Genomic DNA, 23,511 nt, shown 5'->3' with positions numbered 1-23,511 from the left:
CGCGTCCTCCGCGGCGGGGGAAGAGGTGGGGCAAGCATCCCCCGTTGGCGGGTGCGCGCATCCGTCTGTAGCTGAGCGTGTCGGCGCTGGCGCGGCGTGCGTGTCTGTGTCTGTCCGTCTCTGTGGGTGCCTGCCTGTGTCTGCGTGTGCCCTTCTCCCGTACGTGACACCGTGCGTGTGTGCTCGCACACCTCCCTCTCCTGCTCTCTCTCTCGTGTGTCTTTGTGTGTCCCTGTGTGTGCGCGGGGAGCGCAGCGCGGAGCCGGGCGCGGCAGCAGCGACAGCAGGAGCAGCAGCGCGGTGCCCCGAGCCCCGCGACCGGAGGAGGAGCCGCGCCGGGAGCACCGCGGAGCCGCCGGGCGAGCGCGGCCGCACCGAGGCGCAACAGGCGGATGGCGGCGGGCGGCGGGCGCTGAAGGCGAGCGGGGCGAGGCGGAGGGGCAGGGAAGGGCGGGAGAGGAAGGGCAGCGCCGGGCAGAGCGGGCGGGATGCGGGCGGAGGAGCCGCTGGCGCTGGCGGCCCCGCGAGCGGGCGGCGAGGCGGAGGCGGAGGTGCCCGGCGAGGAACGGAGCGGCGGCAGCTGCTGCAGCAGCGAGCGCCTGGTGATCAACATCTCGGGGCTGCGTTTCGAGACGCAGCTGCGTACCCTCTCCATCTTCCCCGACACGCTGCTGGGCGACCCCAGCCGCCGGGTGCGCTACTTCGACCCGCTCCGCAACGAGTACTTCTTCGACCGCAACCGACCCAGCTTCGACGCCATCCTCTACTACTACCAGTCCGGGGGACGGCTCCGCCGGCCGGTCCATGTGCCCCTCGACATCTTCCTGGAGGAGATCCGCTTCTACCAGCTGGGCCAGGAGGCTATCGAGACATTCCGGGAGGATGAGGGCTTCATCCCAGAGGAGGAGAAGCCTCTGCCCCAGCACCACTTCCAACGCCAGGTCTGGCTGCTCTTTGAGTACCCCGAGAGCTCCGGGCCAGCCCGGGCCATCGCTATCGTCTCCGTGCTGGTCATTCTCATTTCCATCGTCATCTTCTGCCTGGAGACCCTGCCCGAGTTCCGCCAGGAGCCCAAGGGACCCCAGCCTGGCTTCGGGGAGGCTGCTCCTCTCGGGGACGAGGCACTGCTGTTGCCGCCGCTGCCCCCGCCAAGCGGAACCCCCCCGCCTCTGCGCCCCGCCGCTGGCTCCGGCCCGTTCTTCACAGACCCCTTCTTCCTCATCGAGACCCTGTGCATCATCTGGTTCTCCTTTGAGCTCCTCGTGCGCTTCTTTGCCTGCCCCAGCAAGCCCGAGTTCTCCCGCAACATCATGAACATCATCGACATCGTGGCCATCATCCCCTACTTCATCACCCTGGGCACCGAGCTGGCCCAGCAGCAGCAGCAGAAGCAGCAGCCTGGGAGCAGCAGCAACAATGGGGGCCAGCAGCAAGCCATGTCCCTGGCCATCCTCAGAGTCATCCGCCTGGTCAGAGTCTTCAGGATCTTCAAGCTCTCCAGGCACTCCAAGGGGCTGCAGATCTTAGGGAAGACTCTCCAGGCCAGCATGAGGGAGCTGGGCCTCCTCATCTTCTTCCTTTTCATTGGGGTGATCCTCTTCTCCAGTGCTGTCTACTTTGCAGAGACTGATGACCCTGACTCGCTGTTCACCAGCATCCCTGATGCTTTCTGGTGGGCAGTGGTGTCCATGACCACCGTGGGCTATGGGGACATGTATCCCATGACCATTGGTGGCAAGATTGTGGGCTCCTTGTGTGCCATTGCTGGTGTGCTCACCATTGCTCTCCCTGTCCCTGTCATCGTGTCCAACTTCAACTACTTCTACCACCGAGAGACTGACCATGAGGAGCAGTGCCAGTACACCCACGTCACCTGTGGCCAGCAACAGTCACCCTTCTCTGAGCCCAAGAAAGGGGACAGTAATCAGTCCCTCAGCAAATCTGAATTCCTGGAAGCAGAAGACCTGGAGTCCATGAAGTATTCCAACTTCATTCCTCCCAATAACCAGGGATATAAAGAGAAGAAAATGCTGACAGAGGTGTGATGGGTTTTGTTGTCCTGGGTCCAGACATGGAGCTGCAAGCCACTGTTACAGTTGTCTTCCTACAAGCAGCTGGATCTATTCAGCATTTACATGCCAGACTGTGAATTGTGATACCGTAAACAGAATGATTGTGATAATGGGCTCTTCTGGCCTGATTTGCTGTTTCTCATTACTGTGTGCAGCCAGAAATGTTCTTGCTTTATTCGGTGGAGTGCTAGCTGTCATCCCCACTCCCTTATGCATTTCTTTCTCTGCTTTTGATGACTGCTTTAATCCAACATTTGCTCTGAGACCAAGCCTTGTAACTCCACTAGCAGAGAAGTCCTTGCCACTGCTTCAGCAGAAGCATTCAGCAGTGTAAACAGTTAAAGGGGCTACAAACATCTGGCTCGAGCCGTGCTCTCAGTCTCTGAGCCAGTGCGGTGCCCTTGGCTGTGGAATCAGTCACGCCTGCCATGCCATTGCCTTTGAATAATGGAAACGCTGCAGCCAGGATCACAGGGAGCTCTGCAGCTGTAAGGGAAAACCAGCAAGCAGATTCCTGCCTTCTTTGCAACCCTTGCAATACTAAAAGATCCTCCTGGTTTGGGTTTCAAAAAAAGAAAAAAAAGTGCATAAATCTAAAAGCTCTTTGCTACTTGTGACCATACATCATGTATCAAAAACAGGCTTAAAACAGTGAACAAACTTGGTGAAGATTCTCTGTGTTTTGAGCTTATCTCAGCCTTATTTATGCCAGTACCCTGATGTTAATTGGCTTTTATAGTACCAACTTAATCTTCATAGTGGTAAGTGCCTTCTGATACAAGGCGTGTTTGAGTAAATTCATTTGTTATCTGCAGAGTTCATCTTCACACAATAGCGTTTAATGAGATGTGCTTTGTGCTTCAGATACCCAGCTCTGTATTGGGCATGTGAGAGCAGTTGACTCCTCTGCTTCTTTTGATTGAGCATTTGTGTAGCTGAGGAAAGTTTGCATGTTGACGTTTTGTTGATGTGGCAGGAAAATCCTGACTACAGAAAGCTCTGCACCTGTGCTGTGTGAGGATCGTGCTGGTTTAGCAAGTCACAGGTATAAAATGCTCCAGGGTGAATGTGTCAACATTTGAAACTGAGACTGACACAGATAAAAACTTCCCTAAACTGTCTGCACAAAGCCAGCAATAGCCAACAGACCCTTTAAATGAGGGGAGAAACAGCGAGACCCAAAGAGATGTTCTTGCTGTATTGCTGGCCTAGCCAGTTCCTGGTATTTCATGGATAGGAGCGACAGCAGTGTTTTTGTAATTGGTTTTATGAGAGCAGTTTGTGCCAGCCATGCAAAATATGCATAGCTTGGCCTGCAGTGCCAGGTTTGCCAAGGGACCAGAGATTTCTATCTTCAAATACACATTTTGCTTCCCAGATAATTTCATTAGTTTCACTCAGCTCTGCCTTACACCTAACTTTTAAAATGTTTCAAGCTCTGCCAGCAGGTAAGAAAGGGAAATGTATGCTTTCAGATTCCACTAGCAGATTTTCCTGCAAGGAAAAATCCTTCTTGTTTGAATTCTAAGTGTTTATTCTGCTTTCACATGTCTGCATGTGTATGAAAGCAAAGGCAGCCATTAATGTCTTGAATTACAGTGTATGAAATGCATATTGGAATGTACTATATATTGCATGGGACACATGTAATACATAAAACAGACATAATGCCAAGGTGCAAAAATATAGAGAATAGATTTTGTATATATATTGTGCTTTTCAGCCATAAGACTAAGAATGCTAAAGGCATATCATAGAATCAGAATGACGTGTGTTGGAAGGGACCTTAAAGGTCATCTCTTTCCAGGGAGGGAAACCTTCCACTAGACCAGGTTGCTCAGAGCCCTATCCTTTATTATAGTCAAAACTGGCCATAGAACTGGTTATGAGGTGGTATCTGTTTGCATCTTCATTACTCTGTTTTCAATTGTCTTGAGATATGGCTCCATGCCTAGAGTGCTTTTATTGAGGCCTGTCTCCATCCTGGCCCTGCTCATATGGTAGAAGTTGTTTGTGCAAATCCTAACTACTCCTTTTCTCCAGAGTGCTGTTGCCTTCTCAAATGTTTTTAGTGTGGAGGGATCTCCCTTGGGGTCAGCACACAACCATTATATTAAAACCTCTGCTCTCTCTCTCTTGCTGAAATCAGTAGGAAAATGCCACTTCTCTCAGTCTGGAAGAAACAAGTTTGATGTGTGTGGAGATTCTCAGTTCAGTCAAAGAAAGAACAGAGATAATTTCTCCCAGCCTGAGCTTAGAAATCTTAGAGGAAAGAATTAGAACAGTTATTATCTCTCTTTCTGTAACCATTGTTTATAGTTATGGTTTTCCACAGTGTGCTATTCATAGTGCACCAATAGTGTGAGATGATTCTACTTTAAAACCAACCAAGTATCACCTTAACAAACCACATTATAAAAATACCTGCTACTTTCATTAAAATTAACCTTCTTATTCACCTAAAAACTAAAATCTTTCTTTCCATCCCTAACTCAGCAACATCAGATGTAGTGAGGGCTCATAGCTCAGAGGGGTTTACCTGAATAAAGCCTAATTTCTCTTTGCTTCATGGGACTGAAGCAAAGGTTTGTGAAGTTCTGAGCCTTGGGGACCATTCTGCATCCCTTGACACCTATAATCAGCTGGTGGGTAAATTGTCCTGGTAAATAAGTGGGACTGAGGGGCATGGTGGCATCTCTGTTGATTTTGTGTAAAAGTTGTCCAGTTCTTAGCATGTCTTAGTCTTGGTGGTGTTCTTAGTTGAGTTTCAGGGTCACCTTAATGAAATCTTTACTGTGAGGCAAGAGAGGCACTGGTCTTCAAATTTCGTATTGCTAGAAACTAGCAAAAGAAGCTGCTATTTAATAAGAGGGATGTTTTGAGGCAGCTGCCCTTTCCCAGCAGAATGCCCATGTTTGGGGATATTTTATGCCTGAGTCTATCAGCTGATAAAAGTTCCCCCAAAGTAAGATATAAAAAAATCAGGTTGAACACAAGTTCAGGAGGAGTCATGAGACACGCTGAGCCTACGTCAGAAAATTCCTGGGCTCATTTCTCCCCCTGGACCTGGCCCTGTTGGCCCTGCCAGATGAGAGCCCTCCTTGCCCAGAACAGATTGTTCTCCTGACCAGCATGACAGACAGATGGACATGGAGACTCTAGCAACAAAAAAAGATCACTGGTAGCACAATCTCAGTGTGTCTTACACAGATCCTCCTGGAAAGAGGTGTCCTGCCCTTGGGTGGAATCCAGCAGTGAGTTTCTAGTGGGTATTGGATTCTCCCTCCCGCAGATCGCACCCAAGGTGTGAAGGAATTTTTGTGGTGAGCAAGGCAGCTCTGTGCAGTTTTTGTGAGCCACATTAGTCAGTTCTGAAAAGAAAAGGGCACATGAAAAAGTGTAAAGCAGGAGTGGTGTTTGCTCCTTGGGTTTTCTATGTTTACTCTAAGAGAAATACAGACCACCAGCAGAAGCATGGAAACTGTAACCTTGGGACTCATTTGAGGCACGTAAATCCTTCTCAAAGCACCTCCTGAAAAGCAGTGAAGTCCCAGAGTCATCAGTAATGCTATATGTTACAGAACTTGTGGAATCTGACCTTTTTTAAGGAGCCTTCAGATTTTTTTTTTTTCATGTGACTGAAATGACACTGTGGCACCCATTGACTTTACCCGAGGTCTTGTGCCACTGAATCACAGAGATGCTTTCAAAAACCTTACCTCAAGTTCTCAGCCCTTGGCACTTCCCCCCAGCTGCTCAAAATGCAAATCAGTTTCCTTCTGAGGGTAGAGCACATCCCTGTGAAGCCAAGTAGGCACCTCCAGGGACTTGTTTCCATAACAACCTCCCGGACTGTTTCTCTCTGTGCTTTGATTGTGGCTACAAGCAAAAGCACTCCTTGGATATTTTGTGTTCAGATATCAGCACCTTATCTTTACAGATGTTTTCTTTGCCTAGTGGAGCTGATCCCATCACCTTATATCATGTACAGGACAGCTGCCCTGTCCAACTTCAGGTGGGCAGTTTCCAGCCTTTGAAAGCAGAGAGTGTAAACCTGGAGAGGGGAAGAGATTTTATTCGTCCATTCTTGCACACAGAGAGCTGGAGAGTGTGTGAAGAACAATCTGAGCACTCAGCCAGGGAGCTGAGGGGCAACTGGTCTGATGTAGAGTCACCTGTGTGCCTGATGACAAGGAATACAGCTAAAGCATTACATTAAAGATCCAGAAATTCCTCTTGCAGCAATCTCACTAGGAAATAGTTTTGCAGTGGAAGAGACTATTCCCCCTGGCTGGTTTGTGACAGTTGGTTCCTCTGATCATTTTCCCACAGGATGTTTTCACCAAAGCAGGACAGGGCAGAAATCATCTCCTTGGAGGTGGGGAAGGAAGGAAGGAAGGAAAGGACAAATTTTACTGAGGACACCATTTTTTTATCCACTCAAAGGTCTGGAAGCATGAAAGGCATGAAGACCTGTTCTGAGGTGTTTTACTGTTGGACTCCAAGATGAAATTCCTGTTCTGCTCCTTCTTGGAAAATACTGGAATTTGGGATTTTTTAGTAATTTTGGGCCTCTTGATTCCACTTTCATGGATAAAAATGCACTGCTACAGCAGCTGTGGGGGTGAAGGTGACTGAACTTGGTCTTCTGTCCTGGGTCCTCTCATTCAGAGGTCCCTATGGGATAAAGAAGAGTGAGTGTAAAAAAAATTCAGGGCAGCAAGAGACAGGGTAAGGACTGAAATGTCTTCCACATGCTGATGGAAAGAGCAGCATCAACCCTAAAAGCAAAGGAACAAACAGCTCCAGCATCTGCTGCTATGGCAGAAATAGGTAAGGTTTCTTTCTGTTCTGGGAAATTAATGACCAAGAGTTTCTTTAAATTAGTGAGGAAGGATTTCCTAATTAAGTTTTGCAGCCTAAAGGGAGAATCTGGTTCTAGGTGAAGAAAGAAAGATAATTATAAACTACAGAAATGTAGTATGAGCCAGATCCTCACCATCTGCTGATTCAAGCTGGCAAAACTCCTTTTAGTACAACTGCCTTGGATTATATCGGGCTCCATCTTCAATCTTCTGCATCAAATCCAAGCGTATGTACTGTTTGTTAAACTGCTTGTTTTTGTTTGTTTTTTCTTGAGGTCCTGTTTACATCAGGGAAAGATCTGCAGATTACAGCAGGAGTCAACCACAGCTTTCCCAAAAGCTTCTACCTGACTCGAGTCCAAGTAAGTCCTACCAAACACAGCAGAGCTAAGTTAAACTTAAATTTAAGTTTATATTGACAGAAATTAAGAGCAGCAGCATTTTATGCATTTTTTTCCTCACTGGTGGAAAGATGTGGAAGGATTCACGGGGAATTGGAAGACACTGCCCTCCATGGTACCCCTGTGATCACAAGATATCTCTGTTGCTGCTGCTGTAACCAAGACCACAGCCTTGAGCCCTTCATTGTTGCTCTTTGAAGCTCCCACTAGAGGCAGATCCCATCTGAGGAGATTTGCAGCCATGTTATCAGCAGGTTTGCAGGAGAATGCCTGAATTGCAGACACCTGCTTTAGACATAAGGAGGGGAGCAGGTGTGGCAGGATGAAAAGACTTAATCCCCCGATGAAAGGAACCAGGGAATGCGGTGTGTCCTTAGCTGCCACCAAAGACAGTGCCTGAGGAAACTGCCTGCCAGTTTCAAGGAGCTCTTCTTGTTCAGGCTGGGGTCCTACAAGACCCTGCCCAAGGAGATAAGTCCAGAAAAATGTTTTTGGGGAAAGCAGACAGCAACTGTGCTAATTAACAGTACAGCATATGCTGTTACTACATGTTAATTCCACATGCTTTTCCCTCTTTGGGTGGATTTTCCCTTGCTCCAGGGAAGTCTGTCTGGGGCTTGTTGGCTGGCACAAGGAGTTTGAATGTCATAACATGGCTTTATATTTTGGGAAACTCATAGCTGAGGTCAGTGAGGGTTTTACTGTCCTAAAACATCCAATGGTGAATCCTCACCACTGGACATTTTGAGGTTGTCTGTAATGCCAATTAATAAGAGGATGCCCAAGAAATAATTGAGCTTTGCTATGTAAAACTTCTTCTTAGTGAAAGGAAAGAAAGGATTTGCAGGAGGGAAAGTGCTCATCCATTTCTGTGTTCACCATAAATACTGAAGCTGTGTTGACTACTCATTGGAGATCAGAATTAGGGGAAACTTTTGTCTTCACACAAAGAAAATTCAGCAAGTCCTTCTTTGGCTTATTTTTCACTAAATTAATATAAAGATATTTATTCAGTGATATAAAATTTTGGAACACCCTTAGTCCAAAAGTGACATAAGTCACAAATTTATTGATTTAATTACCAAATCTAGCCACTGTCTGTTTAACAAAATGAGGGCCCTCGATTCTGCTCTCTACCCAGGGTAAGATAAACGTTTCCATAGGATTGTGGATGGTATGACTCCTGATTTAAATGAGTGTGAGAGAAGAATCAAGCTCAAAGAAGATGACCGTAAGTGCACATGACTAGACTGGATCTCTTTAGGGTGCTGAAGGTGCACATTGGTCCATTCACTTAAAAGCTTGTATACAATTTTACACCAACAAAAGGTCTAGCTTTTAGGGTACATATTGGTTTATTCTCTTACATTCTCTGGAGGGAAATTAAATGGTATTTTACAAGAAAACTGGAACATTACCATCCCTTCTTGCTGCTCCTTGATGCATCGGTTGTTTTCAATTAGCTTGATGGCATCCATTTTCAGAAAGCAGATGCTGCCCTGTTTTACACTGGTGCAATTCTGGAATAACTCCACTGATATCAGTGAAGTGACTCCAAATTTATCCCCAGCAAAAGCAGAATTGGACCACAGTCTCTTTGTCTGCCTCTTTGCTCTGGAGTTCTGGGGAAGGTGTGGCACTGCCACAACATAAGGTGAGGGCGAGTGCCTTTCTGCTGTGCTGTGCTTGGCATTTTTGTGTCCTTGACACCCCCACTCACATGCCTGGCTTGAGCAGGAGCCAGGCTGGCCTGGGTCAGGCATGGCCACCAAATTCCTCGTGCTGAATGTAGCACTTTCTGGCTCTGGATTCCTGACCACTCTCTATCTTAGCTTCCTCTTGCCAGGATATGTTTCTCAAGGAGACAGAGCTTTTTAAGATGAAGAAATGAAGTTGCAATTCTTAAGTAATAGAACAACAGAAGGGTGGCAGAGGTAGATGTGGACACAAGCTCTACGCCTCCTACATTTTTTTTTCTGATAGAGCTATGTGAAAATCATTGCAGTCCTGGTAGGTTGGCTTTACATCTGCTGGTTTCAAAGTCTCCATTTATAGGGAGTACTAGGTTAGAAAAATGGGACTTACTTGCTCTAACTATTCTGATGTCAGTCCTGCCTTCCCTGAAACTGAACAGAAAGCTTTGTGTAAAATCACCAGTTTGCTGTAAGGAAAAATACCACTGGAGCTGGGACAGATGAGGGTGAGTAGAGGGAATAGTTGTGGAATCATGGAATGGCCAGGGTTAGAAGGGATCTTAAAGACCATCTCATTCCAACCCCCTGCCATGGGCAGGGACACCTTGATTGCTCAGAGCCCTATCCAGTCTGGTCTTGAATATCTCCAGGGATGAGGCAGCTACAGCTGCTCTAGGAAACCTGTTCCAAGGCCTCCCCACCCTCACAGGGAAGAATTTCTTCCCAATACGGAATCTAAATCTCCTCTGTCAGTGTGAAGCCATTCCCCCTTGTCCTGTCACTCCAGGCCTTGTCAAGAGTCTCTCTCCATCTTTTCTGTGGGTTCCCTTCAGGCACTGGAAGGGCACACTGAGGTCACCTCAAAGCCTTCTCTTCTCCAGGCTGAACAATCCCACTGAGCCACCAGAGTGGCTCAGTTAAAAAAAAAAAAAAAATCCAGGTGGAAGTCTTGGAAAATCTCAGGACAAGAATGTCCAGTAACACCTGGAAAATGTTAATTCTGCAAGGCCTCATCTGGAATGCTGTGTGCATTGTTGGTGACCTAAATTTGGTCAGGCAGGATTCACAGAAGAACAGCAAGAATGATCAGGTGGATGGAATGTGCTTTGCTAGTGGAAGCTGGAAGAGCCTGACTTTTCTAGGCTAGCAAAAGACTGACAAGATCGATAGTTGGGAAAGTACTGGGGGCAAAATAACCAAAAAAGAGGAAGAATATGAGAAATTGTAAGATCTTCACATTTCTTGTGTCTCCAGATCAGTTGCCATACTGCACGTTTACGTACAAAACACCAAATTGTGGTGATTTTACTACTAAATACTTGGGTTTTGTGGGTAGGAGGGAGAGCTAGGAGAGGAACTGTGAGTCTTGGGAGGTTTTTTCCTCTGTGGGACTGAGGAGAGAGAAGGAAGTCCTAGTAGTGGGGTAGAACGGCACAGAGGATACCATATCCCTCCAGGAGCTGGTCTGGAGGCAGAGAGCAAATTCACACCCTTTAAAAAACCCCACCAAACTCTGTTACTACTCTTCCCCTCAATCTGGAATGGCTGCTCACCTTGTCCAGTCCTTTCTCCCTATCCAGAGCTCTCCAGCTCTTTGCTGACCTTCCTTCTTCCTGGAATCTGTGGTCATTCATCACTCCCATGAGCTCCCTGGAATCATTGGAATGGTGCATTCATTGCATCTAATGTTGAGGAAAGCCTTGAACCAGCTCTGCTGCAGCTCAGTTAGATTATCTGATTTGAGCAACCTGCCCTGGTGGAAGGTGGTTTCTGCCCCTCTGACAGGAATATTGTAATTAGGTGATCTTTAAGGTCCTTTCCAACCCAAATCAGTCTGTGATTCTGTGGTTTGTTGCAGAAATGAGCAGTGATGCGTGGTCTTCAACAACTGCTGCTCACAGAATCATTGAGGTTGGAAATACCTCCAAGATCATCAAGTCTATCCTTCAGTGGAATATCACAATGCCCAGAAAACCATATGATGAAGTGCTATGTCCACTCATTCTTTGAATAGTTCCAGGGCTGGTGACTCCAGCACTTCCTTGGGCAGTCTGCTCTAATGATTAACTGCTCTTTCAGAAAAATTTTTCCTAATCTGGTCCTGTCCCTTGTTCCCCTGGAGAAAAGGCTGACCACTACCTGGCCACACCCTCCTGTCAGGGAGTTGTGGCGAGCAGCATTGTTGGGTAGGAGGTCAAAGCAGTTGGTCCCAATGGCCACTCTAGCCTTAAGAGATGAACAGAAACATTTCCTATGGCATGCACTATTCTGACACAGAACAAAATTTCACATTTCCACTCTTACCTCTCTTACCTCTCTCAAATCACAGAATTCACAGAACCACTAGGTTGGAAGAGACCTTAAAGACCATCAAGTCCAACCCATGCCCTAACACCTCAACTAAACCATGGCACAAGTGCTACATCCAGTCTTTTTTTAAACTCATCCAGGGATGGTGACTCCACGACGTTCCCAGGCAAGCCATTCTAGAACTTTATTACTCTTTCAGTGAAAAACTTTTTCCTAATATCCAACCTATATTTCCCTTGGCACAGCCTAAGACTGTGTCCTCTGGTTCTGTCAGTTGCTGCCTAGAGAAAGAGACCAATCCCCACCTGACTATATCCACCTTTCAGGGAGTTGTAGAGATTGATAAGTTCACCCCTAAGTCTCCTTTTCTCCAGGCTAAACAACTCCAGCTCCCTCAGCCATTCCTCACAGGGCTTGTGTTCCAAGCCCCTCACCAGCCTCGTTGCCGCCTCTGGATGTGCTCAAGCGTCTCAATGTCCTTCCTGAACTGAGGGACCCAGAATTGTTTCCCCTTGTGGAGGTGAAGATCCTCTTAGGCTCAGGAGGCAGACAAAATATTGACTGAGGTGGGAGCTTCATCCATTCAGCCAGCTCTGTGTCATGGAAGTACCAGGAAGAGCTGCCCTTAGACTTTGTCCTTGAGCTTTCCTGCTTGTTAATGCTCTTTGTTCACTTCAGTGAGGAAACCATTGTCCTGTGATTTCCATCTCTATTTTAGACAAACTGTTCTGCTCTTTTGCTTTTCTCCTGTGTGTAGTAAGATGATGAAGGACCTGGATGGGAAGCCACATGAGAAGCAGCTGTGGGCACTTGGCCTGTTCATCTGGAGAAGAGCAGACTGAAGCCAGAGCTCACAGCAGTTCTGCAGCTTCCTCATGAGGGGAAGAAGAGGGGCAGGCACTAATCTCTGCTCTGTGTGACCACGGACAGGACCCAGGGAACAGCTGGAGCTCTATCAGGGAAGGGTTAGGTTGTTAAGAAAATTTTCTTCCCCCCAGAGAGTGCTGGGGCACTGAACAGGTTCCCCAGGGAATGGTCATGGCCCCAAGGCTGCCAAAGCTCCAGGCACAGGGTGGGATTGTTGGGGTGTCCTGGGCAGGACCAGGAGTTGGACTTGATGATCCTTGTAGGTCCCTTCCAACTCGGGCTGTTCTAGGATTCGTGATTCAATGAGGAAAAAAAGAAAAGCCAGGCAATAGAAATGTTATTAATATCCATGCACATCACAAAAGCCTGTGAATGTGGACACCACTTGTGCTCTATCCATGGCATTGGCAGGATGGTGCACACAAATATGGTGGCCCTTAAGATGTCTTAAGAACCTGTCCCAAGCACTTGGCATCATTTGAGTCATGGCAACAAGCCACATTAGAAAGGAGTTTTAAGAAATACGGAGTAAGCCAAGGAGTTTGATTTGAACCATGAACACAGTTGTGCATTTATTTCTGATCTCAGTTTACTCACAGAATTATGGAATAGCCCAAGCTGGAAGGAACCCTTAGCAGTGTGTAATTCTCAGGTTCTGAATTATTATCATATTTTAGCGTGTCAGAAATAGCATTGTCCTGCACATTCCTTTGAAAATTGTAGACTATGGCTTTTCATGCTTATGACAAAGAATTGATCTTTGTAGCTTGTCCTTGGAAGTGACTTTCAGAAATGTGTTGGAGAGTATTCACTGTTGCATTAGTCTGGTATTTGATGATCTAGTTTTCAGCAGTGGAATGCAAACATTTCTTTGGATGTGTTTTCAAGAGGTGTCCCTTCCTCAAAATCAGCAATATTTGTGTGAGAAGTTTCATTTTGTTCATTTTGGTACCCTTTACAAAAGGCATGTTTGGAATTTTTTGTAACATGCACAATCTCTTTCTTAATATTCTAAATATTTTTGCCTTTCTTTAAAAGAAAATGCATGTAAACAAGGTAAAATACAAAATTTTGTCCTGTTTTGGTTTTTGTTTGGTTGGTTTTGTTTGTTTGGTTTGGTTGTAGGATTTTTCTTTGTTTGTTTGGGGTTTTTTTGTTTGTTTTCTCTAACTTTGATCTGGAATGAAATATATAACATGCATTTGGGGTTTTCGTTGTTTTTTTCTTTTGGAAGGGAGGGGATATCCTTGGTTTAGTGGAGGTTTTTTTTTAATAAACTAATTTTTTAAGCAGTGTAGTGGTAGGCATTGGTTGTTCGTGTTTGCTACCAGCATGGCTCCAGTGTCAGCTCCAATACTTCCTTGAATTCAGCTAGGTGGTACTCAAATGCTCCAGAAGAGATGAAATGACAGCCCAAAGCTCATTGGTAATTACAGCATGTACTCCCAGTGACAGAAGGGATGTTCCAGTGCTTTGGCTATGGCTGAGCCAAGCCAGTTTTTCTTTTCTGCATCTCCAACACCTGCCCAGTTGGAAAAGTTTTTTGATGAGACCAAACTGCTTTTCCAGTGCTGTCGGACTTGTTAGAACATGTAATTCTGAACTGTGACCTCCTCCTGTTCCCACTCGGCTGGTCAGCTTTTAGGATCTTTTTACTCTGAGATTATGTGATAAGAAAAAAAAAATTAAAAAAACTACAAAAAGCTTGTTATTAAAATTTTCTGGATGAAATGAGAATGGAAGGAAAAGGTGCTATCTGCAGAGGACTGTGGCTCCTCTCTTACTTTTTTCTTGGCTCTTTAAAAATCAAACCTGTGCAGATTTGTGAGCTGCCACTAACACTTAGCTAAGGGGATTTCAGAGGAGATGAGTTGGGAGTTCCTTGCACAGTAACCACTAATCAGCATCCGTATAGAAAATGTCTGAATACATATTGATAGAGCCAGCTGCAGCTGAGAGGGGTTCTGGGAGCTGATGCAGCTTTCCTCCCCATCCTCTGTCCCCAGTCATGGAAACTGTGTAGACAAACCACCCATTGATACTTCTGGTCCTGGTATTTCTGCTTGTTGTAATTGCACCAAAAGGTTGTGTGGGTTTTTTGATAGTTAAGAGACTGCTTAGGAAGGAAGGTGATTTAAATATTGGGCTTGGAGTCAAGGGGACAGTCCCCAGTTCTGTCACGGGGCCTTTGGATATCACTCACATCTCAATGCCTCAGCAATAAGATGGGACAGTATAAAGCCATTGGTTTCCTTCTTTTCCCTAAACCTTTTAGACAGGGAGATCTTTCTGAGTATTCCTCATCTCCTCCCTGACACCTGGATAATGTCAGGTGTTGCAGTTTCCTGCAAGGCGACCTGGTTCTGGGGTCCGGCACAGTGACCCAAATACAGAGTCACTCTGTCCACATGCTGCAGACACCAATATGGTGGATAGCAAATGGCGTTTATTCAAAGGTTTCAGGGGTATTTATGGCTTGGGTAGTTTGTTGTCACTTCCTTTGGCCCTGTCCTGGGTGCGGCCAGGTAGCCAAGGTCAGACTGAAGGTGAGGAGGGTTCTTCCTGTCTACGTGTAACAGCCCAAGTTCTTCCGGCCGCAATCCCTAACTCTCCCACATTTCCCCCCCCCATCATGATTAGTAAAAATCTCATAAAGTTATAAAATGTAAAGGTTACAAAATTTCATGGGTTAGTAGGATTAGTGTAAAATCGTAAGTGTGTTAGTAACTTTAGCATGCTTTAAAGTAATTGTCGGCGCTCGAGAAACAAAATGTTAGCTGTTTCTAAACACCTTTTAACGAATAACACTAGTTTGTTTAATATACAAGGCCCGAAGATTAGGGTTAGTAAGATTATAGTGATTGGGCCTATTAGGGTAGAGATCAGGGTGGTGAGCCATGGAGACTGATTGAACCACGACTCGAACCAACCCTGTTGAGCTTCTCTGTCCATTTTTCTTTGGTTCAGCCGGTTTCTCAGTTCGGCCATGGAGTCCCTGACGACTCCGGTGTGGTCTGCATAAAAGCAGCATTCCTCTTTCAAGGCAGCACACAGGCCCCCTTGCTGCATGAACAGGAGGTCCGGTCCTCTCCTATTTTGGAGGACAACTTCTGAGAGTGAGGAAAGGGATTTTTCCAGCGAAGAGATGGACTTCTCGATCCTTTGCAGGTCCTCATCGATCGTCATTTGCAGTTGGGACAGTCCTTGGTGTTGGGTCGCTAGGGCTGAGACACCTGTGGCCGTTCCGGCTGCTCCTAGGCCGAGCAGCATGGCTATAGTTAAACCTGTCAATATTTCCCTTTTGTGGAGATGGCTGGTTTCTTCGAAGAGGTAGTACACTTCTTCGTCTGAGTGGTACAGGACCCTAGGAACGATTAGAACTTGGACACAAAAGTCATTAGAGTGATCGAATTTTTCAAGGAGTACACATGGGCTTACTCCGGATCGGTGACAGACCCACATCCCCGATGCAGCTGGGATCACCTACTGGAACTTCCCTCCCTTAAGTTTGCCAAATTCTTTGCAGACACTGCCCGTCTGCCTTGCCAAGGTTGCATTACCGAAGCATTTGCCTTGGCCCGTAACCTGACTTAGGGTAATGCCTCTCCGGGGGGTGTCCCATCTGCATTGGCGTGGATTGTTTGACTTTGAGTAGATGAACAGGAGATCAAAGGCAACACCTTCGTAAAATGGGGGTTGTGCATCATAGCATAACCAGCATGATTCTGTGAAGTTTGGGTTGGACTGATTTAACGATATGAAGGTAGCATTTAGCACGTTTATGATTGAATTGGAAAGGTTCGGTTTGGCTAGGAGACTGGATGGGGAGACTAGTTCTGACTTCTGCGTTTCGGGGCTAGAACTACTGTTAACTGCGATCTCTTCCCTGGGTTTGCTCACTACTAGAACTGAATTGGGTCCGACTGATTGGGACATAGAGGCTGGGAGTCTGATAATCTGCACATTCACCCACTCTTTTGACCCTTGAACGGCTACTGTCCATATTCTGCCTGTGGTCCAACTGGGGTGATCTGGCTGTAAAACTGTCATGTTGTAGTTAGTGCATTTCCGAAATTTGGGGATTTTATGACTGTTTCGATGGAAATTGCCATGGAAAAAGAAGGGTGTTTTGCAGCCAGTGGGTGCCCAGGTGAACTGCAAGAACCTGCCGGGCTCTTGTGGATCCCACCCAGGCCCCGACGGTCTGGCATCTGTGACAATGGTTTCGCAGCCCCAATGCCCACAGTATCCCCACCCTGGGTGATTGCAGTAGCTTTTTCCTGGGTTTGAGTCTGGACACCAGTAGGTTAGGTACGTTTGTGTGACGTGTGGGGAAGAGGGGTCTACCTTTGGTCGTCCCGGAAACAAGTCAGTAAAGCGGAGTATGAAGGATGGTGTGTTTGGTGTGGTGACTCCTTTGAGCACCTTGCCACTGCTAAGGTGTCGCATGACCCACCTGAATGGCTGATGAGGGTAGTGGTCTGGGCTGGCTTGCCCTCTGGCGACAAGCCCCAACAGCAAAATCACACAGAAACACCGTTGATGTCTGAGTCTCACCCGCGCGGCTCTCTCGGGCGCTGCTGGACGGCTTGGCAGTCCGTCCTCTGGAACGGGGATGTACGCGTCACGAGGACACCCCACGAGCATGTCCTGTAAACAAAAACTCACAACTCTCATCAGTCTTGTTCTGCTCATGGTTAAGATCGGGCTTGATTGACTTAAGCGGACACCATTTAATGTGCCCGTCCTTTTTAACAGCCGCATATCCCCGCCCCGTGAGCACCAATCTCCAACCCTGTTCCCACTCCCCCAGTTCGTTTTTGATCATCACCCACGGGCCCTCCTCTAATGCTCGAGGTGCCCAGTGTTTCTGAGCTGGACTGTTTGTTTCATCCCCCCCAGGGTATTGATTTAATGCTAGTAGTGCCGTTGCCAGGATGCACGCTTGGTCACCCGGGGGAATGGCATTGGAGAAGCCTTCTGCCTTTGCTAGCACTTCTAGCTTAGCATTCAGAGTCTGGTTCGCTCTTTCGACGATGGCTTGTCCGGTGCTGTTATATGGGATGCCCTGCACCAAGGAGATGTTCCGTTTCGAGGCGAATGTCTGGACTGCCTTTGAGATGAAGTTTGGGCCGTTGTCTGTTTTGATTTTCTTTGGAACTCCAAGCCATGCCATGGCTGTCAGCCAATGTTGGATGGTCGCTTTGGAGTCCGTCTTGAGATGCTGTGTGGCCACAATCATGCCGCTGTACGTATCTACAGTAACTGCGAGTCACGCTCGAGGTTTCAACAGCTGGCATTGTGTAAAGTCTGTTTGCCACACTTCTGAGGCTTTGAGACCTCTGGGGTTGACACCACACGACCATAGTGGCAACTTCTGGCAGTGAGGGCATCTTGCGACGACGTGCTTTGCGTCTGCAGTAGAAATTCTGCACTTTTTTGCAAGCGCTTTCGCTCCGATGTGAAGGGTTTCGTGCAGCTGACGAGCTTCTTTCAGCGTCCATACGCCCTTTGCTGCGGCGTTCGCTTTGTCATTGCCTATCTGGTAGAACCCTTCGGGTCGTGGCTGTTGACGTGGATGATTGATATGGTGCCTTTCCGTGAATAGAGCGCTTCCTCCAGCATCGTTGCCACTAGGGACACTGACACACCTGGTCCGGACATGGCTAGGCAGAGTTTTGCCACAAATATGGAGTCAGTCACGATGTTAAGGTGTTCTTCTGGGAACAGTCCGCACGCTAGCGCCACAGCTGCTGCTTCAAGCTGTTGAACTGAAAGTGTAGGGTTGGCCGCCTTGACACATTGCCACTGTTCTCCTGACTGCCACACTGCCGCTGCGGTGGAGGTCTGCGATGATGCGTCCGTGAAGATGGTTGGCCCTACCTGTGGTTGATCGACCACCTTGGGTGGGAGGTCGATATCGATGACCGTGAGCAGCTGAGTCCAAGGGGGTTTCTCTGCGTAGCGAATTTCTCCTCCAAAGCCTGTGAGGGCTATCGCTAGATATTCCGATATTGTTGTTGACTGCGCAGAGAGCTGTTTGCGGAGAGGCAAGCTTATCTTGGACGGCTCGATGCCTAGATGTCTCAGGGCGAGTTTCCTGCCTTTCATAATGAGATTGCTGAGGCAGTCGACTCCCGGAGAAAAGGCTCGTGACGGTTTCCCCAAGACCACCCATAGTATCACTTGGGCCTTGTCAGGGGATCCTTGGGCTAAGGCTCCCACTCCCCCCTTTTTTGTAAAGTGGACATACAGATCGACTGGAGCACTTGAATCCCATCTGGTGAGCATGCTCTCTGACATCTGACGTTCGATGAAGTCGAGTGAGCTTACCGCTTCTGGTGTCAGGGTTTTCTGCTCCCATGGGTTCTTCCCTTTCAAGAGGTCATTTAGAGGGTCCATGACCTCGGGAGGAATCAGGACAATGTTGCGGAGACACTGTAAGGACCCTACCAGCTGTTGCATGTCGTGCAGCGTCTTGATGTCCCGGCGGATTTTCATCTGGGGAGGGGTTATGTAGGAACTTGTGATTCCTACTCCTAGGAAGGTCACGCATGGTCCCTTTTTTATTTTTGCACTCGCCACCTCAAAGCCATTCGTCCTCAGGGTCTTGGAGATGGTTAACACCAGCTGGTCCACTTGACTCGTGGTTGGTGCTGTGATCAGGATGTCGTCCATGTACTGCACGATGGTTACCGTCGGATTGCTCTGCCGGACAGGTGCTAGCGCTCGGTCCACGGTGATCTGGCAGATGGTAGGGGAGTTGAGCATTCCCTGTGGAAGCATCCTCCATTGGAAGCGTAGGTTAGGCCACTGGCTGTTTGGGAAGACAATGGAAAAGGCGAAGCGCTCTTTGTCGTCTTCATGCAGGGGAATAGAAAAGAAGCAGTCTTTGATGTTGAGCACTGCCCAGGGTTGTCCTCTTGGTATCATTGAGTTCATGGGTAGTGACATTTGGACAGGTCCCATGGGCTGGATTCGCTTGTTCACCTCCCGCAGGTTGTGTAGGAGACGGAAGCCTTCACCAGACCGCTTAGGTATCACAAAAATTGGAGTGTTCCATGGACTTGTGGAGGGTTCTATGTGATTCTTGTGAAATTCATGGCTAACCAACTCAATGGGGACAGTTATTCGAGGCTTTGACAGGGGCCACTGATCGACCCACACTGGGTCAGCTGATTTCCAAGTCAGCTTGATGGGCAATGGTGGGTATGCTACAGTGGCCCCTAAAATAAATTTGTCACCCTAACATCCAGCAGGGCAAGGGCATCTCTTCCCAGTAAGGGTGGACAGTCCGACATCACGTATGTAGTGAGGGTGATGGTTCTTCCCGGTCCTCTCTCGGTGCAGAGGGTTATTGCCACTGGTTGGGTGCTCTTGTGGGCTCGGGACAGCCCTCCAACTCCGCCCACCATGGGGGCTGCTTCTAGCTTCCATGGTCGGGGCCAATGTATGCCTGGGATGACAGTGGCGTCTGACCCTGTGTCCACCCAAAAGGGAAGGCAGATGGCCGAGTCGTTGGAGCTGTTGTGAAGATGACACACTGCCCACATGATCAGTGGGTGCTTGCCCACTTTCGCGGCAACGGCCACCCATGGGTCCCGTTCCCATGCTTTCATGGCCAAAGCCACCCAGGGACCTCTCCCCCAAGGGGCTGTTTGTGGTATTCCTGAGGCGCAGGTGGGTTTGGTTGGACCATTGGCTGGGTGGCAAAGTTGGACATTCCCTGAGGGGTTGGCAGTGGTGGGCACGGGAACCCTGTGCCCCATTGAGGGTTGCTGTAGCTGGACCGTCGCATGTTCCCAGTGGGAGGAGGCTGGATACGGCCCGGCTGCCCCCTCCCTCTGCTGTTTCCCTGATGCTTGGATCTGCATTCCTTAGCTACATGCCCCTTCCTACCGCATGACCAGCATGGTCCCCGAGGTTTCCCCTGACGTGGGGGAGCAGATGCCAATGGGTGTCCTAACCGGGGACAGTTTATCGCCACGTGCCCACCCTGGCCACACTTAATGCATGCCATGACACTCGTTATTGCAGTGTGAACTGCTGCTTGGATGGGAGCTAGGTGTTCCTCCTTAGCAACATGCCTGATCATGGCAGCTGTGTTAGACCCCTGTGGCAGTGATCTTAAAATGTCCTTTGTGGCTGAGTTACATTGTTGGCGTAGGCACTCTGCCAGCACTGGACCTTTTGCCTCTGAGGGTAATGTGGAGGCGTCCAAGGCTGACTGCAGACGGTCCACAAACTGAGTGAAACTTTCACTCTCACTTTGCTTTATTGTAGTCCAAGGTGAAGGCTTGGCTATTACTTTAGAGGCAACACGGATGGCTTCTCGGGCAGCCCGAGTTGTTGTCATAATCTCTGGGGCCCTCAGGCCTTCTGCCTGTGCTTGGGGGGTAATCATAGTAGGGTCTGTGCCCATTAGCCTCTGTATGCTGGAGCCGTGCAGTGGGTGGTCTGCCCCTGTTACCAGGGCTAGCTGTTTAGTACAGTTATCTTCCCACTCCTGCTTAAATAAAATCATCCCTGCCCCATCAAAAATCATTCGGCAGGTCTGTTTAATATCAAAAGGTAACATGTCGTCCCCCCCAAAAACGCCATCAATGAGAGTTAAAACCATTGCAGAATTAATCCCCTTATCCGCGATCGCTTTAATAATCGCCTGCACCTCTTTCGGGTTTACCGGGGAATAGAACCTTTGGTTGCTGCCGGGTCCTCCCACCCGGACCGGAAACACCAGTTTCGCTGACGGGGTCCACTCCGCGCATGCAATTTTTATTTTCCGCCAGTCTGTAAGTGGGGTTCGATCTTTCTCTGATGTCCCCTTTACCCATGCGGGAGCGCTGTGGCTAGTTGCCTTACGTGCCGCTGCCCTTGTTTTGTTAGAACTCGAGTCTGAGTCGGAGCTCCCTGATCCCCGCACCGAATCCTCCGGATCGGAGCTTGACTCCGAGTCCCAGTCGGAAGTCGACCGCTTGGAGACTTCCGGTTTGCTCTGCCTTTTTCTCGGGCTCCGACCCCGCCCCTTCTTGCAGGGGTCGGACCGTTCCCTCCCCCTGGGGTCCCCCCGCCTCCTGCTGGGGGAGGTCCTTGCCCTATAAGGACCGAATGTGGTCCTTATAAATCAAAGCTGAGCGCTTTGATTGGACATACGCACCTTCGCGAGGGCCGCCTTGTACCCCGCTCGCCCGCGCATGCGTTGTTAAGCGGGCTGACTCCATTTCCACCCGGCGCGCCTTCCTTTCCGCCCTGAACACACGCCTCCCCGCCATTTTCAAACGCATATGGCGGAGGTGTATCCCTGTCCTCCCCTTCGGGGTTCGGCGGTTTCACCACCACCCTCGCCTCCTCCATGAGCCCCTGCCAAAACGACCGCGCGTCCTCCCCCCCCTCTGATGGTAAGCCGATCTGCTCGGGGGGTTCCGGCGTTCATGGCTTTTCACCACCGGTTTGTTCTAAGTCCTCTGCGGTCTGTGTCGCCGCGCCCACCCCCAGCTGCGGCGTGGCCAGCAACCACGCTTTTGCAGCTTGCCAGGTGTCCTGCTCATTTCTTGCCTTTTGCAAGGCTTGCACAACCCTGCCCCATGACTTGAGAGCTTTCCCCGAGCCACAGGACATGGTTTCTTCAGCTAAAACCTTAGTACAATGGTCCCATTTCTCCGGATGGAGAATATCCACGGCGCTATCTATTGCCTGTAATTTAATAAGCCTCGAAATAGCGAGGCATAAATCCTTGAGTTTACAATCTATTCCCCACTGAACATGCATTTGGGTTACGACCTTCGCGACGGCTTCCATGTCCCTCGCTGGTCCGGGAGCGTCCTCCCCGCCGCACTAGACCCGCTGTGCAGCCGCCGGCCCCTGTCCAAGCGATTCCCGCACTCCGGGTGCTGGTTCTTTGAGTTTCGGCACCAGAATGTTGCAGTTTCCTGCAAGGTGACCTGGTTCTGGGGTCTGGCACGGTGACCCAAATACAGAGTCACTTGGTCCACATGCTGCAGACACCAATATGGTGGATAGCAGTCAGGCACAGCTGGAGACCTCTCCTCCCACAGGACACGGTGTTGTGCTGCTGTCACAATAGTGGTGACAAACAGATGGGCAGTGAGGATGAAAAAAACCACAGGAAAATGTTTGTCCCTGTGCATGTGACTCATGGAATACCCAAATGCTGACAAGTCCTGCTGTTACCTGGCTCTTTGTTGGGCTTGGCTGATCTGATGCCTGTTTTTCAGGCTCAGACACAAAACACTCAGAGCAGGCCCCTCATTTGTGACTCTCCCTTCCCTTGCAGGCTGCCTGATAATGAAAAGTGTGCAAAAATATTTCTGTCTGACAAAGCCCAGAGGTGACTAAACTGCAAGGTAAATTGAAAGCTCCTGGAACGCTCACTCCATGGAGATAAGAGTCTGACATCACTTTTCACAGCTATTTCAGAAGAAGGGAATTGAAACAAATTCTTCTCTTCTACCCCCTGAGTTCCCCTCAGGGACCAAGGTGTTAAAACAGCAGAAGACAAATATGCTGGAGGTTGAAGGAGTTCACTGTCTCTTTCAGAGATTTGTGTCAACTCTCCAAGCATGAAGGACTGGCACTGAGCAGTCAAATCTGCATTTTGAATCTGGCAAGATTGGAGGATTTTTGCAGATATTCACTGGCATTGTTAGGAACTATTCCTCCTAAACAATTTGGTAGTTTTTTTTCCCTTTATGGTATTTCAGAGAGATATGAGGATATATAGAATAGCAATTACAGCTCTTTGTGGTTTATATTTAGTCATATATTGGTGATTCAGAAACAAGCATATGTAAAAAGGCCCAGATGAGTCCTCTTGCAAATTCCATCTTGTCCTACAGCACATTTAGGTGCTGGAGACTTACAAGAAATGCACAAATCTTACAAAAACCTTATGTTTTTGGAGAGGGAGTAATCTTTGGACACATCTTTGTGTTCACCATGATGCATGAAGAATTTTTTTTGATGGCTAAAATATTTTAACAGCTCTGCTGATACAGAGACTTAGTTTCAGGCAAATGGAGCTAAATCCTCAGCTGGTGTTCATACATCAGCACATTTTTCCTCTCATGCCAACTAGGCAGTATGATAGAGGGTGCTTTAGAAGCATGGTAGAGAGAGCTTTAGAAGCCTTTTTTATAATTTAGGGGGTTTGGGGGGTTTATTTACTCTATCATTGGGAAGCAATACCTGTTTACTTTGAAAATTCAATGTTTTGAAGTGTAACTAAAATTCCAGTTTGAATGTTTTTTGAGTTCTGACTGTCAGATGTGCCACAGCACCGTGC

At 48.3% G+C, this 23,511-nt stretch overlaps 1 protein-coding gene across 4 annotated transcripts in view; it reads left to right on the top strand.

The window, feature by feature from the left end:
* The first annotated feature begins 488 nt into the window (after window positions 1–488).
* LOC103819556 (potassium voltage-gated channel subfamily A member 6) overlaps window positions 489–23,511 on the top strand; it is a 33,627-nt gene continuing 10,604 nt past the window's right edge. Inside the window, exons 1-4 of one of the 4 annotated variants that reach the window (XM_050987549.1) lie at window positions 489–6,905; window positions 7,213–7,299; window positions 8,480–8,569; window positions 12,100–13,289. In XM_050987549.1, coding sequence (XP_050843506.1) covers window positions 489–2,045 — 1,557 coding nt within the window. In that variant the 3' untranslated portion in view covers window positions 2,046–6,905; window positions 7,213–7,299; window positions 8,480–8,569; window positions 12,100–13,289. Of the gene's footprint in view, window positions 6,906–7,212; window positions 7,300–8,479; window positions 8,570–12,099; window positions 13,290–22,503; window positions 22,574–23,511 lie in introns of those variants that run through there. The other 3 variants (XM_050987553.1, XM_050987538.1, XM_018918515.3) reach the window with 3 other exon arrangements.

The sequence above is a fragment of the Serinus canaria genome, chromosome 1A, assembly GCF_022539315.1.
Source record: "Serinus canaria isolate serCan28SL12 chromosome 1A, serCan2020, whole genome shotgun sequence".
Classification (NCBI taxonomy): Eukaryota; Metazoa; Chordata; class Aves; order Passeriformes; family Fringillidae; genus Serinus; species Serinus canaria.
This window is presented reverse-complemented; position numbering and strand designations above follow the sequence as displayed.